Raw genomic sequence first — 16,544 nt, 5'->3', positions numbered from 1 at the left:
CTGGCATCTAGTGGGTACAAGCCAAGGAGGTTGCTAATAGCCTGTTGCCTAGGGCACCCCCACATTAATCATCAGGCCTGAACTGGAAATACTGAGAAGCCCTGGGTTTGAGTGGTTGAGCCCTTGAGCTCTAGCTCTGGTGTTATGTAGGGGTGACCCCCAAACAGGTTGTCTAACCTTTCTAAGCTTCTCTTTGCCTTTGGAAAATAGGGATAATGGTACCCTCTCAAAAGGTTAACTAAAGTTTAATTATATTGCACAGATAAAGACTTGGTGTAGAATCTAGACTTTGAAAATGCTCAGATATGAGCTATTTGTATCTCTAAGCCCCATGTGAGATTGAAAGCGATTTTGATGCTAGCAAATAAGAACCTGTAGCCTAAAAACAGGTGTTAGAAAGCAAACAGTAGTTAAGCAATAAGGGTTCTCTGTTGCCAAGCAATGGTATTGCCCAGTCAAAGTTGTTAGGAGTGGGAAAGGCAAACTCACAGAAGTTCTCAAGCTTTAGCCAGGTGTGGTGTAGTTGGGAGGCTGAGGGCAGGAGGATCGCCACAAATCTGGGGCTAGCCTGGCCTCCATGGTGAGTTCAAGGCTACATAGTGAGACCGAGTCTCAAAACCAAAACCAGTTTTTTTTTTTTTCAAGCTTTAGAATACGGGAGGGCCGGGGATATAGCTCAGTGGCACAAGGGCGTGCCTGGCAAGCACAAGGTCCTGAGTTTGATTCCTGTACCAAAAAACAAAAAAAACCCCAGAATACAGAGAATCACCTGGGGAGTTTGGAAAGTAGGGACTTAATTGACTTTAGCTGATGTAAGTCTGAGGGTGAGTCTTGACATCCCCATGTTTAATAAGCCACATCATCTGACCCTGATACAAGTAGCCCATGTAGAATAGAACCTAAGGTCTGTGTGGATAACTTCTTAGACCCTCTTCTGGAAACAGGCTTGCACTGTAAGTGATCTGGTCTATAAGAGCCTTTGTGAATGCCTAATGAAGTAATCACTGTCCATTGTGAAAGTATCTAGGCATTAAACTTTCCCCTCTAAAACGCCTTCCCAGCTTCAGGGGACCAAGAGTCTGCAAATTACAGCCCGTGGGTGGCCACATATAGCCCATCGCCTTTGTTTTTAATGGTCATTGAACTAAGAATGATCCTTCAGAGTGTATTTTAAATTCGGTGGATTAGATTTGGTCCAGAATCTAAAACAGTCACTACATTCAGTAGAAGGCTAGTGGACCTCTGCTTTGGGCTGTTTTCCCTGGGCTCAAGCTAACCTCAGAGATGGCCGTGCCTGGCACAATGGCTACTACTTAGGTGCTTAATGGCTGCATTTGAATAACCTGGGCAAAGCCCGCCTACCCATGTCCACTCAGCCAGGGCTACAATACCCAGACAGAGATTAAATAGAAGAGAAAAAGAAATACAAAACACTGAACTCTGTAATCCCTGATGCTCAAACTGTTATGACAACGAGTCTTTGCCAGGCTACCTCAAAGAGCTAGTCAGTCGCCTGGCATAGAAATCAGAAATTGTAATATGGGTAACTTCGAAGGTTTCGCCGCTCTGTTGGGTCAGGTGTTATTCTGGAATTGCCTTTCCCACCGAGGTCCCAGCATTTAATCATGTTCTTCCTGTGCTGTTTTCACATAGCCTGGTGGGCACCAGATGAACATCAGAGTCCTGGACAACAGCGCTGCTTCCAGGTCCGGTGCCACATACCAGTTTTTCTGCCCAGCCGTACAAGTGGAAATGCATGAGCTTTCAGAATCCACAGCCTGTATGAAGGATTTCATTTCTGTAAGTAAATCTGACTGACTTCTCCTATGGCAAAAGCAGGAGAAATAGGAGGGTGTTCTAAGAGCTGGGCTTAGAAATCAGACAGGATTTCAGTGCTATGCTGCTCTATAACTGTGAGTTTATTTTCATAGCTACACTGAGGCTTTGTTTCCAGGTCCAAAATGGAGGAATGGTAGCATTCGCCTGACAGGGTGTTCTAAGAATTGGCCCAGGCTTTACAATGTCTAGTAATAGAAAGTATGTTTGCCGACACCATTCAAATCCTAACAATCACTGGACAACCTGAGTCCCTGCGGTGCTCCAGGCCCTGTCCCAAATGCTGGCTACAGTAAAGGAGCGGAAGAGCCCAGTCACACTTCCATGAGGTTCGCAGTCTACTGTGGCCCGCATTGCAGCCAATAGTAACACTTGTGGTCTAACGTAAGTGCATTTCTGTAGACAGAGGAGGAGGCTACACATTTAGGGACCCAGTGTCTCAGCCTACATCTGGAACGGAACTTAGATCCTCTAGTTACCTTTTGGTGTCTGACGCTCAAAGAGATGAAATGACATCTAAGGGCATAGTTGGGCTTCACAACAGGCCTGGTGTTTCACCTACTGTATCCCACAACCAGGATTCTTGGTGTGAAAACAACATAGCAGTTACACTGGGAGTTTTCTGCAGAGTGAGCGGTGGCTTGATTTCAGATACTTTCTCCTCCAAATCAAAGTTTCATGTGATTTTTTTTTTTTTTCTTCCAGTTTTCTTTTCCGCAAGTTATTCGTGGTATGGCTGATGAGAGTGAGGTATGAACGTAATCTTTAAATGACCAACCTTACTAACACTTAAATCTGTTAAAGCTGACATTTAACCTTAATCTGAAAAAACCGCAGTGTTATAGTCTCCTGATTGAGGAGTCCTGATTGAGTCCTTTAATCAAAGTTTTTGATTTTTAGACAAACAAATCTGAGAGGGGATGGATCATTGAGGTTGGTGATGTTTCAAGAGTGCACAGCCTGACCCTGCAGGAGGCCCTGAGAGAAGGATTTAATCTCCTGATTGACAGCCAAAAGATGACCCTTCATGTGCCCCTCAATGCCACTGGAGTAACTCGCTATGTGGTAGGTGTGACCATCTTTTTGTACCACCAAGGCACAAACCAGTGTTCCTAAGTCTAAATGTTGTATAAATGCTGCCTTCAAATTAACTGGCAACACAACCCATTCAGCAAGCATCTTAACGCCTGTGTGCCAAGCGCTTCACTGGGTACTAAAGGCATAACAGTGAACAAAACAGACACGTCCTTATCTCAATCTCTTCTCCCCCTTTCCTGTAAACTAGAAGAACAAAGGAAGTCCTTAAAATCTTATGAGTTAAGGTGTTACGTTTGGGTTATACTGCCTCGTTTAGTAGTAGGTATTAGTATTTTCCAGGCCAACAGTGAAACACTACATTAAATATATTAATGCGTTTAAGTACAGGCATGTGCTGTGTAACAAAGTTTGGGTCAGGGATAGACTACATAAGATTACAATGGAGTGCGATTCTTAAGCCTGTTTATGCTGTAGCCATAGTAACGATGTAACACAATGCATTACTCACCTCAGTAGTGACGCTGATGTAAACAAGCCTATCGGACTGCCAGTTGTATAATAGTACGGCACGGACAGTCATGAACATTAGGTATGCGGTAGGCTCTACAACCTAGGTTTGTGCGAGTCCTCCATGATCACATAATGTCGGAGTTGTCTGACGTTTCTCAGACTGCGTCCCTGCCTCCCGTTTTTAGCGAAGTGACTGCAGTTGCACAGGGCCTGACAGAAGTGCTCGTGTCAGCCACTTGGAAAAGCACAGTCCTGTTTCACACTGAGCATGAGCAGATTGCTCAGTTTCGGAAACATTTTGCCGGCCGACATCCCATAAAATAGTCGGGAAGGCCAGCCCTGTCTCATATCTGCCTAGACGTAATTAGCTGCAGGTCACACCAATAGAAAACAGTAGATCCAGACATCAGAGGACAGCATTAGGACCAGGTCATCTTCTGAGCTTTCACTGGACGAAATGTCTCGGTTGCACTGATACCCAAACAGTGCCCTGTGCTTGAGTATATGCTTATTGCTGAGTATATGTCTTACTGTGAGAGATTTAAGCAAGCAACTGTCTTCAAAACACTGTCCCTCCAGCAAGGTAACAGCCGCCTCTACACGGCGCTCCTGAAGTTTTCATTTGTGTCCCCTGGGCGGAAGATCACCTTCTCATCCCAAGCTATTTGTGCGGCAGGTAAGACCGCGGGGAGCTACAACTTCAGCATGCGGGAAGCATTTTCCAGGGGACTTAATCAAGGCTAGTAATGGGTTTTCTGTCAATCTTTCCTCCAGATCTGTCTGTAACGTGCAATGCCACGCACATGACTCTCAGCATACCAGAATTTCCCGGCAAGCTGACATCTGTGAGCGTTGAAAACAGGGACATCCCTATGAGTCAGCTGCGTGACAATGGGATCAACATAGAAGCAGCAAACGGCTTGAGACTACACTTCAGCAAAACTCTCCTCAGAACCAAAGTATGCTTCTCTTCGGGACCCGGGAAAGCCTGATTTAAAGTATAGTCTTGGGACAACGTTAGAAGGCCTCTCCTGCCCATCCTGCATAAATGAATTTTTAAGTGACTAGAGCTTTCTTCAACAGCAAAGCAGTCTTTTTAACCTCTGCAATGGAATTTTTCCCTTTTTTTCCCTAAGTTCATTTGGCAAATACCAAGTACTTGTCAACCATTTAATTATAAATCTGTTATTCTGTTAAAACTGGACTCAAGGGGGACATTTTCTGGACTGATGCAATTGCCATGGACACTAGAGAGTAATCTTAGGTCAGGGTGTATGCTTTGTGATCGTATTTTATAACCTCTGTAGTCTTCCTGACTCAGACTTGGCTCGGCAGAGTGTCCCATTCTTTGGAATTTGATCTGTTAATTCAAGCTTTAGTGCCTAGGACAAAGAACATGCAAACCTGGGTACTTCAGAGCATGAGTTTAAAGCAATACATTTCCTGCCTGGGAAAGTATCCTGATTTGAGGAAGTGATAGGGTTGCTCTTGTTGGCTTAGAAGGGAACCAGATAGTCCAGTGTGCGCCCTGCAGGTATTTAATGGACTTTCTTCCCGTCTCCTATGACTGCTCTGGGCCCCAGACAGGCTGTGACCACTAACTGACATTCTTTTCTCGTTTCAGTTCTCTGAAAAGTGCCTACTCTATCAGTTCTACTTATCTTCACTCAAGCTGACCTTTTACTTTCAACTAGATACAGTATACATGGTGATTGATCCCGAGTGTCTCTGTGAGTCACCGGTTTCTGTAGGTAAAGTGTTTTTCATTTTTTCTCACAGTGGGAAAATCTACAAAAGTTCAAATTCTGATTATTGCTTGTGGCTTCAAGAAACTGAAGACTAGTCAGATAAAGTCCGGCTGCTATGATGGGGCCCCAACTATATTTCTAAAGCCCTCGTGTAACTAGATCTCAGTCTGTCCTATATTCAATTCATCTGGATATTCTGGGTGAGAGACCTGAGCTCACCATCTTAGAGGAAATATAAAAGTTTTAAAACTTTTTCCCTTAAACATCTACAAAGTCCATAAAAGGACTACTGAGTATTTCCTCTCATTCAACATTGCCTCAGTGCTTCTGTTTAATTTGTGCCATGTTAATCTAAATAACAGAAGTTAATCCCCGCCCCAATTTCCCCCAAAGCCACTTAGGATTGGTGAGTTCAGACTGAGACTTTACCAGTTGAGCATCCCTAATGTAGAAATCTGAAATGCTCCAAAATAAACTTTGAACGTCATGTCAGTACTCAGTCTATATTAAGGGACACGATTACACAAGGCGCTGTTCTTAAAGCCGTCGTGAGTCTGTCTATCGCTGGAGTTTCTCATCCTGGCTTTTCCCATTGATCTCTTGTCCTGAATGGCTCTTCTTCCCGTGTCTGCTGGCCTTGCCTTCCCTTGCGGTGTGTTTAAGCTCACTTACATCTCAAGTGGTTATCCAAGTATTTTCCCCAAGCAAAGATTTAGGACAAATTCTGGTGCCTCTTGCTGAATATTACGACTATTCCCTCATAACACAAGGTGGATGAATGGACGGAGGGATGGATGGAGGGATGGATGGCTGGGTATCACTTTCTTGTCTCGTTTAAGTTCTCTGAAAAATGCCCATTCCATGGAACTCATTTTCTCCAAAACTTCACTGCTGTCTAGTTACAGGAGAGCTATGTACCCAAGATGGGTTTATGGACTTTGAGGTCTACAGCCACCATACAAGACCTGCTCTCAATTTGGGTACCCTCAGAGTGGGGAACTCATCCTGCCAGCCTGCTTTCACAGCTCAGTCTGAGGAGGTGATACGGTTTCACATACCCCTGAATGGATGTGGAACAAAGCATAAGGTTAGTACTGGCAGGTGGTAGGAGGTCAAGACTTTCTTTGAATTAATTGTTAACCAACTTCCTCTAACATTTAAGTTTGAAGATGATAAAGTTATCTACGAAAATGAAATACATGCTCTCTGGAAAGATCTTCCTCCAAGCAAAATATCCAGAGATAGTGAATTCAGGTGTGTTACAGCTGCTATTTGATTTTCTTTTAAATCCCTAGTTTAAATTCAAAGAATCTGTTAATCTAAGCTTTTCATCACCCCTACACATTCTTGCAGAATGACAGTGAAGTGCTATTACAGTAGGGATAACATGCTACTAAACGCCAACATCGAAAGTCTTCCTCCTCCAGGAGCCTCTGCGAGGCCAGGTCCGCTTACATTGATTCTGCAAACCTACCCAGGTGAGATGTTGAGGCTCGGGATACTTGCTTAAACACCTTTGGGGATTTTCCCTAAAATGAACTTTCCGATGCTGGCAGACTGATGGGACGGTAGTGATGCTGACGTATGTGTTGTGACTACCACCTACTTGAATACTGAGGTTCCTGTTCCATTTCAGATAACTCCTACCGACAACCTTACAAAGGCAGTGAGTACCCCATAGTGAGGTACCTCCGACAGCCGATTTACATGGAAGTGAGAATCCTGAACAAGAATGACCCCAACATCAAACTGGTCTTGGATGACTGCTGGGCAACATCCACTATGGACCCTGCTTCTCTCCCTCGGTGGAATATTGTCGTGGATGGGTAGGTACTCTTTGGAAGGCTGCCTAGGTACTCTCAGGATTTGCCTGTGATGGAAAATAAACTTTCTTAGGTTCTAGGGGAATGTTGGCTCCAAAGCCCGGACTTAGTCCTTGTTCTAGTCATCAGTCCTCGGAACAGCGAGGTGGCTCATGGTGCTTTATCACCCGGGGCCTTATAGAGTGGGATCCTCCCCCAGAGGAGTGTGACTCTAATTCTCTATCAAGGGAAATGGGAGTTCCACCCTCATCCAATGCCTGAACATACCCCATATGCTAGGCCTTGTGCATTCCACATGCATCGTCTGAGACTTCTCACCCTGCAATGGAGACATTAGCTCTCATTTCATGAAGAAACTCAAGCTTGCCACTCACATAACTAGCCTTAAAGCAATGCTTGGTAAGTGTGGAGCTGGGGTTAGAATTCCCACCTGACCGAAGAACTGGGTACGATGATGTCAGGGGCTTGCAGAGACACATGCATGCATAGACAGTTGTTCCCTCAGTTCCACCCACAGGGCCCTTTCCAGGGATCTGCGCCTGTGGCAAACTGCATCTTGGCTTTCTTGACACTGTGGGGGAGTCTGCTGCCGTGCTCTTAACCCCCAGGCACACACCCCTCTCCACACTATGCATAGCCAGTGCATTTATGCAGCTCGTTCCTTTTCATGGAAGATTTGGTGGAGTAACCCTTGTCCAAGAGCCTACCTTGAACCTCCTTATCCCTTCCCTTGGTCTCTTCCCTTCGTATTTACCATGTAGCATATTATGTCCTTTAAGTTCCTTCCTCCCTTGCTAACATGTAAGATATAAGATAGCAGGGATTTTCTACTCTTATCACTAGCATATACTCCTGGGCATAATAGACACTCATATTAGGGGAAATAACCAAGCCATTGTCTTCTGAAGTGCTACACGTAAAACTTGTACTACTTGATGAAGAGATAGGTATTTGTTTTAATGCACAGTAGAAAAGCATGCAACTGTCAGATACAACTTATGACTTCCTGGTAGCGTTAGACGCTGGTGGGAGATGGACATGGCTGTACTCTCGAAGGTGCGGCACATGACTCAGTGTGGACAAACATGCATGTAGGGGTCCATGTGACTGACGTCTCTCCCTAGCTGTGAATACAGCCTGGACAACTACCAAACCACCTTCCATCCGGCTGGCTCCTCCACGACCCATCCTGGTCACTATCAGAGGTTCGACGTGAAGACCTTTGCCTTTGTGTCGGAGGATCAGGTGCTGTCTTCCCTGGTAAGTGATCAAGAAGCTACCTGAGGCAGGTTAGATGGGAGTGATTTGGTTCAACCTAATTCTCTTCTGTCTCCAGGTCTACTTCCACTGCAGTGCTTTAGTCTGCAATCGGCTGTCTCCCGACTCCCCTCTGTGTTCTGTGACTTGCCCGGCCTCATCTAGGCGCAGAAGAGGTAAAAATCCCAAATCACAGCTACTGGGATTCTTCCTCAGACCAAGCTTCAGTCTCCCAGAATTAAAGGTTTTAAGGATGGATATGACTCACTGTTAGTCCCTGGAACCCGGGAAAACTTTCCTTAGCGCAGTCTGCTTTTATCAGTGAGTCAGATGGGCAGGTTCTTGTCTAGCTCTGTAGAGGAGTTCTCTAAAAAGCCATCCCCGTTTTACAGTAAAAGCTCAAACATCACCTTGATTATCTGTCTCTAGCCACAGGGGCCACTGGAGAAAACGGAACGACAGTCAGCCTCCCGGGACCCATTCTCCTGTTGTCGGATGACTCTTCATTTGGAGGTACTGAGTTAAAGCCTGGGTTACTTGACCTTTTACCCCCAAAGCTTAACGTTATGTATGGCACATGTTCATGATAAATTAAACAAGAAGATAGTAAGAGTCCTCCTTCCCTGAGAGGCTGCTGTTGAGTCTTTTGCATCCACATCCAGAAATCCCCACTTAATTAGGGCCGTATGGTCTACCTACTGATCGATTACTGCTAGTTCTAGCACTCTTACATCTGCAGAGACCTGTCTCACTGTCTCAGCCGTGCTTATCAGGGTTGCATATGCCATGCCTCAGTCATGTTCCTCATTCGTGGATATCTAGTGAATAGTTATTACCGTATTGGATCCTTAATACCGTATTAGATCTCTGAGAGGATTGTTGCCTACCTCACAACTTCAGGATACGCTCCTAGTAGGATTGATAGGCTAAAAGACACGGCACCTTTTAACTTGTGACTGTTACACCAGTCTATATGGGATTGCATTACTGTTATCATCCCACATTCTCACCCCAGATGATCTTAACCTTTGGGTCTGGAATGTGAAATTAAGCAGTCCTATCTCCCTAACAGGTGAGATCACGCACTAGGGGGATAGCTCACCGTCTCTGTTACATCAGATGCAGTGTTACCCAGGCAGGAGTTCTGAGGCCTTTCCAGGTGGCTTTCTGACTTGAGTCTGGAAAAAGCAAAGGGAGTGGCAGAGGGAAAAGTGGATGTGGACCAGGAAAGGAGGTGGTTGGTTTACATAGTAAGGATGCAGACCCTGCTGTAGAAGTTCCCAAAGCAGTTTATTGAAGCTTAGCCTTGGCTAATTCTCTGAGGAGTCGTAATACATAAGGCTTCAACGTGATCTTTCAACCTGACCTTACAGTTTGAATGTCTGCTTCCTTTCCAGATGTTGTGGACACCAAAGGCCTTAGGATTGCTGGAGACGTTGCTTCAAAAGCAGCGGCTGCGGGGGCTGCCTTCGCGGGTGTGGTGGTAACTCTAGGATTCCTATATTACCTGTATAAGAAAAGAACTGTGGTGCTAAATCACTAATTGAACTTGCAAATAAAGCTGAAGTGAACCTCCTGCTTTCTACCTTTTTGAGATGAGATAGCCTTGAAGTATTGTTCCTGTGATTATTTTTTAAACTGGATTCAATACCTAGGCACAACCCTCTGGGCGGGCTTTGGTCTATGTGGACTGAAGAGGGAGATTTTAAATTGGCCTCTTCTGACCCTTTATTACTTGTAAAAATATTTTTTGTAATATTTTCTTATGCTCTTCCTCCTACCTTGTTCTAGTTCATTAAGGCCAATGAGACTGCAAAAACTGCTTTTAACTTCAGGAATAATTATAGTCTTATAACTACATCTTTAAGAAAGTTTATTGGTACACTTTAGATATGCTGTATATAATGATAGCATCCACCACAGGGAATTTGTGCCTCTGTATGATATATCTTGATTCCTTTTCCCCTATTCCCCTCTCCTCCCTTCAATCCCTTCTGCCCCTTATTTACAGAAGCTTTGTTTCCGTTATTTTTTTCTTTTCCATTCCCTCCTCTCCCCCTCCCTCCTCCCTTGTTCCCCTTCCCATTTGAACAATTTCTTCCTGTTTCATGACATCTACTACACATTTTGGTCCTTATTTGCTTTCTCACTCCAGAGTGACCCTTTACTACTGTACCTGAATCCTCTGGTACTCATTTTCAATAATGGGGTTTAGCTGTAGCCTATCTGGGAGTAACTTAAGTGAGCCGAACTCTTTTATCCCTTTGACCCTCAGAAAAGATAGAGGCCAGGAAGCTGCCTGGGTTGGATTTCTGTTACTTTTAAAAATACCTAGCATGGAGTATTTACAAAGCAGCGAAGTGACCGTAGGTCCTCCCCTCATAGTTCTGTGGTCCCATTGGATTGTTCAGATGGTGCAGAACAGTGGAGCTCAGAGGGAGTGGTCATATCTAGAGACGAGAAGCAGGGGACAGGACTAGGTCCCCACAGTCCTCTTTTGGGTTCTACCTTCAGTAACCTCAAGTCCATGGCATCTCTCACTACCACCACCATGGGGAACAGACATTTAACACGTGGCTTTTTAGGGGATACTCATGCAAAACCGAGCTCCACCTTTAATCATTAGCAGAACTTTCCTTCCTAAGAGAAACCAGGTGTCCCCAAGAAAGGGACATCTGCCTTGAAGTATTTCCTAACTCAAATGACTCAAATAGACAACTTCCTTGAGAATTTAAAATTAGTTGCATGCCCCTCTGTAGTTCCAGTCAAAAGACCAGCAGTCTCCGGTGGGAAAGGAATACTGTATTAAGAGTTTCCTTCCCTCGTTAGGTTCAAGAATAACAATCCTGGCATGAAGACCATTTTTTCCTTTACACATACTTGATCCTTTACCAGCTACTGAGGCTTCTCCCTGAGGGGACCCTGATCTCCTAGTCTGCAACTAAATCATCAGCATGACTCAAGGTGGGAGCTCACAGACTCTTTAAGATATCTCTAATATAGAAATAAGTTCTCTTGTATCCTTCAACTAGGAAAACACTCCAGATATAAACCAGAGTTTTTGCAAGGAGAAGAACATGATTTAAAATTCTCTATGTAGGGGGAGGTAAAAATAGAAATACAAGTCTCTAATATTTGGACTTTTAACTCTTGGCTATGAATTTTTATCTTACTGGGGTTTTCATACCCTAACATTGAAGTCAAGGAGAGACTATTTAGGACTATGTGGTTGATATCTTGTGATACACAGTAGATCTTTAACTTTACAGTGGATTCTTCTGCCTTATTTCAACACCATTTTTTTCTGGATTCTTTTCATACATTTATAGAATTCGGTCCTGGCATGAGGAAAGAAATAGCTGCACTTACGTTGTACAGAAGTCTGCATTTCTAGAGTAATAGGGATCAAAATCTCATTCTCATCAAGGTATTCTTTGCACCTTGACCCATAAGGGTATAAGGCATTATTCTGCCAATGACAAGACAGATGATCTTGGATTCGTACTGTTGTATGTGACATTTTACAAGGTTGTATTGCTGCACATTAGAACCAAAAATAAAACTTAACATATGCTCCTTTTAATGGCATTTAAAAAGATTGCCTAGCATGCATGAGGCTTTGGATTCAATCCCCAGCACGGAAAACAAGTTGTCTACATAAGTGACTGAAAAATGACAGCCCACCTCACGTCCATATCTTAATCCCTAGAACCTTCGATGTTATTACCTTTCCGTAGCAGCATGTGCTTTGCAGATATGATCTGGGTCTTGACATTGTGAGATTATCCATGTGGGCCCAATCAGAGGCAGGATGGTTGGACTTAGAGCACATGTATCAGTGGAAGCAGAATTCTGAATGATTCCGGGCTACAGACGAGGGACCATAGGCAGCCTCTAATAGAGGAACAAATAAGGAAACAGACTTTCCTCTAGACCCTTCATGAGGGCCACAGCTCCACAGCTGCACTTGGGACTTCTGACCTCCAGAACTGTAAGATAACCTGTGCTTTATGCCACTAAGTTTGTGTTTGTCATAGTGGCAATAGGAAACCAGTGACTCACATCCACAAACTGGCTCATGACCCACAAATTGGAAAAATACTTTGCCCAAAATGCTCATGTTACTGAGAGCAATTTAAACCCTTAATAGCTGGTCCAGGGTGGAAGTTATACATCTCTGATCACAGAACTAGAACCTCTCACCTGCAAGTTTGTCTGTTTGTAAAGGGGTCGAGGTCATCTGAGCCTTAAAGCTGCTCTCCAGCGTGACGCGGTTCTGACGGGTTTGCCACAAATGCTAAAGCAGAGCCTTGAGAGGAGGAAACTAAACTTGCCGGGAGCAGCTGCTGGGATGAACACTTGTTGTCATGGTAGCCTGGAACAAGCTGTTGATTCAAGTCGTGCTCTCAACTTTTCAAAGTACACCTCCTACAGTGTGTGGGGGAGGCAGCCTAGTCAGAGGGGAACTGTGTGGGCAGATTGAGCTCATATCCCCCAAGGCTGCAACTTCACTGGCACTAGTGTTCATGATCTTCTCTATCGGATAGTGATAGGTAATACAGGTGTCAGGAAGAAAAAGAGGGCTCTGGGACTCTGATACTTGTTGGGTGACTCTGACGGTGGAGAGTGTATGCAAGGGTTGGGATGGACATATGTGACTTGCAGAGCCACCTGTAAAGTACTTTTCTTCATGCCCTGTCCTGGGCTGTCAGGCAGTTTTGCAGGATAGGTAGAGCTCCAGAACAGGAAATGGATTTAGGTTCCTGAGCTACATTCTCCTGGCTGTGTGGCCTTGGACAGACATAACAGTCTCTGAGCCCCTCTCCACATTTGTAAAATGTAAACACAAGCTACTGTGCAAGCATGGGAGGGTTCAGTGGGATTATCAATGCATTGGTGTATAGATCCCGGGCAGCATCGGAGCTGCTGAACCACAAGATGGTGATAGCACCGTTCTAAGACTCTGAAATGAAACCTCAGGGACAGTATGATGAAGATCCCTGTAGGCTGAACAGAGCTACGTGCTAGACCAGAGGTTCTTAATCGAGCATGTATTTAATAAAATAGACATGCCTTGACCCACTTAGTAAATGGATCTTTAAGGAATAGGCTCTAAGCACATGTAGCCTGTGTGGAAGGGTGAATGGGGGCCCCCCGCTACCCCTGTATGAATCCTTGGTACCGGTGAACGTCCCCATTTATGACAAGAGGAACTCTGAAGACAGAATTAAGAATGCTGAGGTAGGGAAGTCATCCGGGCCATTCAGGTGGGCCAGAGACACGGCCACACCCATCCTTAGGGGAGGGGCTTCCGGCTACAGCGAGGAGAAGGCGGAGTGAAGACGGAAGTAGAGACTGGGGTGCTGCACTTGGAAGCTGTGGGAAGGGCTGCAAGCCAGGGAGTAGAGGCAGATGCTAGAAACCAAACAGAGGCTGAGCAATGGAGTCTCCTCCAGGTCCTACAGAGGAACCAGCTCCACTGACGCCGTGACTGCAGTCCCCTCCTTGGTCCTTCAATTGCACAGTGCATGAAGAGCCTTAGTTGGTTTAGAGGATTTTTTATTTTAAAGTATAATAATGTACTCTCTTATTTTTAGACAAGGTCTGGCTATGTAGTGAGGCTGGCCTTGAACTCACTATGCAGCCCTGGCTGGTCTTGCACTCAGCAATCCTCCCGCCTCAGCCTCCCAAATGTTGGAATTATAGGCATGTGCCACCATGCCTGGCTCAAGAATGTACTTTTTAAAGGAAAATTGCTAAACTTTCTTCACTGTCTGGTCATAATAAAGATAGTTTGACTAGCACACAATTTTTTTTTTATTTTATGAAGGAGAAACAAATTATTTTTGGTACTGGGAACTTAGGACTTACACTTGCCAGGCAGGTGCTGTGCCACTGAGCTATATTCCCAGCCTGGAAAAACAAAATCTTATAAACAAATAACAAGAGAATAACAATAGTTATTATGCTGTGCATCATTAGCTTCAAAGAAGATCCTTACTTTGCAAGTAAATACAACTACAGCCCGAGGGCACTGGGAGAGGGCTTAATAAAAAGGGGTCTCCTAGCTTTTCCCCCTGTTCTATTCTCCATTCTCCCCACTTCTTTCCTGCTGAGAAGTTATTTCCATGGTGTGGTTCTGGCCCAGCAGGGCTTACTCTTAGGGAATACATTCCTATTGGTCTAAGATAATCAAGATAAATCCCCATTGTCCTCGCCAGGATTTGTTTAGAGTTGGACAGGTGATATGGATTTGCTCCATGAGATTTCAGGGGCAACTGGGAACCTCTGTCTTTCCCCTCCTTGTGTCAGAACAGCTATACTACAGCTATGCCTTTTTGATCTGCCTTTGAATGTGGTTGTGTGACGTTGTGATCCCTTGAGCAATGGCAGCCATCTTACCACCACTAGGAAACAAGGCTAAGGCCACCCTTCTGGAGCACTTTATAATGCTGGCCAAATCACTGCTGAGAGCACTTGCCTCTGGATTTCATGCTGGTCTTAATTATTAAAATAGAAATCTTTATTTTTGCAAGTGAAAGCATCCTAAGTGATTCAGGATGGAAAACTTCTGTTTTTAGAAGAAAGTCTATGTCTATAATTTGTATCAGTGAGAACTTACCAAGTTGCATCTAAGCTTTTCTTTGGATAAATAAACAAATTTGTATAAATAAAAAGCAAGAGTACCTTTTTCTGTACCTTTTTGCTTTGGCTCTGTCAGGGTCCAAGAAGACCAGAGTCTAGTTGTGTTCATCTTCAAATGCCCCCTGTACTTCTGAAAAGATGTGACTGATCTTCCCTTTATACTTCAGCTGCCCCTTGCTATTCATGGATGACTGGCTCCAGTGCCTCTAGTGGACTCTGAAATCCACAGGCGCTTATGTCTGCTATATAGAACAGCATAGCGTTGTCAGGCATGGTGGCACGGGCCTATAATCCCGGCACTTTGGGAGGCTGAGGCAGGAGGATCACAAGTTTGAGCCCACCCTGGACAACTTAGCAAGACCTTGACTGAAAATAAAAAATAAAAAAGACCAGGATGTAGCTCTGTGTGCAGGCCCTGAGTTCAATCCCCAGTACTTAAAAAAAAAATAGTGTTTGCTTATAACATACATAATTCTCCCATACACTTTAATCGCCTGTAGATTACTAATGACAGTTAATACTGTGTGAATAGTTGTTACACTGTATTGTTTAGGGAATAAGAAAAAAGTTTGTACATGTTCCGCACAGGTGCAATTTTATCTTTAAGTATTTTTCATTAAAAGTTGGCTAAATCCATGGATGCAGAATCTGTGGAAAGCGAGTACCACCTGCAGGGCAGGTGGTGTAGCCTCTGCCTCTCACCCCCGCTTGGGAGTGCTCTTCCGCGAGCTCAGAGGGGCCGGGAGCCGCCAGGCGCGGGAGCCAGGGCGCTGTACCCGCGGGAGGCGGGCGCGCTGGGACCGGACGAGCAGTTTTCCCTCCTGGGCCTCGGCGCGCCCTCTACAGGAGAGTCCAGAGGACATCCATTACCGGGCCACTTAAAGTCAGGCTGCTGGAGGGCTTCACCTGGGAGCCGCTGGGCCGCGCACAAACTCTGAACTCAGGGTCCTAACAGCCTCCCTGAAGGCTGAAGAGGGATCTAACTCTTCCAGGGGTCCGCGCCCTTGAGTCTCCGTTGCGCTTGGGTGTGCGCGCCCTCTAGTGGCTAGGAGACAAACACTTTCTTCAGGAAACCCGTTTCTTTTCAGTGATTTTTGGTTTTCCCGGTGGATTGTGGAGTTCCAGCGCTCAAACAGGGCTAATACAGCTGAACGGGCCAGTCCTAGTCCAGGCTCTGTGCACCACGAGGAAGGAATGGCCGAGCGCACGCCCAGTAGCGAGTAGTACCCGGCTACACTTACTAAAGGTCCCGGGAAGTTTTGCTCAGCGGCAGTCCCTGCCAGCACAGGCGCTTGGGGAGCAGAAAAGCAGGGCACGTACGGCAGCCACGATATTTTCCTGCTAATCTGTCCGCAACTCTGTAACGTTTGTATGGTTCCTATGCTTTTTCGTAAATGGGTGTATGTTTGTTACTATGTGCTTCCTACAACAACCATTGAGAACAGTCACTGAATATTCAATAGGTCACTCATGCATAGCTCTATTCATTTTCTTTAGAAGCCACTTTGAAGAAACCAAAGTATAGTACAACAACCATTGATAATAACCTACCACTTTTGTCTGTAGCTCACTATTATTTGTCTATTTGTTTTCCTGAGAAACTATCTTGCAGATAACAATACGTAAAGCAACAACCATTGATAATTTCCTACCACTTTGTCTGTAATTCGGTAAGCCCCCCATTACT

At 44.9% G+C, this 16,544-nt stretch overlaps 1 protein-coding gene across 1 annotated transcript in view; it reads left to right on the top strand.

The window, feature by feature from the left end:
- Positions 1-9,755, top strand: part of Zp2 (zona pellucida glycoprotein 2 (sperm receptor)) — an 11,793-nt gene extending 2,038 nt beyond the window's left edge. The window contains exons 5-18 of the mRNA XM_013504741.1: positions 1,654-1,800; positions 2,542-2,586; positions 2,737-2,901; positions 3,964-4,060; positions 4,159-4,343; positions 5,009-5,135; positions 6,032-6,219; positions 6,295-6,386; positions 6,486-6,610; positions 6,769-6,958; positions 8,080-8,215; positions 8,292-8,388; positions 8,642-8,725; positions 9,610-9,755. Of these exons, the coding sequence (XP_013360195.1) occupies positions 1,654-1,800; positions 2,542-2,586; positions 2,737-2,901; positions 3,964-4,060; positions 4,159-4,343; positions 5,009-5,135; positions 6,032-6,219; positions 6,295-6,386; positions 6,486-6,610; positions 6,769-6,958; positions 8,080-8,215; positions 8,292-8,388; positions 8,642-8,725; positions 9,610-9,755 (1,824 nt within the window). The remainder of the gene's footprint in view (positions 1-1,653; positions 1,801-2,541; positions 2,587-2,736; positions 2,902-3,963; positions 4,061-4,158; positions 4,344-5,008; positions 5,136-6,031; positions 6,220-6,294; positions 6,387-6,485; positions 6,611-6,768; positions 6,959-8,079; positions 8,216-8,291; positions 8,389-8,641; positions 8,726-9,609) is intronic.
- Positions 9,756-16,544: the final 6,789 nt, after the last annotated feature.

The sequence above is a fragment of the Chinchilla lanigera genome, unplaced genomic scaffold (assembly GCF_000276665.1).
Source record: "Chinchilla lanigera isolate Chin_1 unplaced genomic scaffold, ChiLan1.0 scaffold00092, whole genome shotgun sequence".
Classification (NCBI taxonomy): domain Eukaryota; kingdom Metazoa; phylum Chordata; class Mammalia; order Rodentia; family Chinchillidae; genus Chinchilla; species Chinchilla lanigera.
Note: the sequence above shows the minus strand (reverse complement) of the source record. Positions and strands in the feature narration are given on the sequence as shown.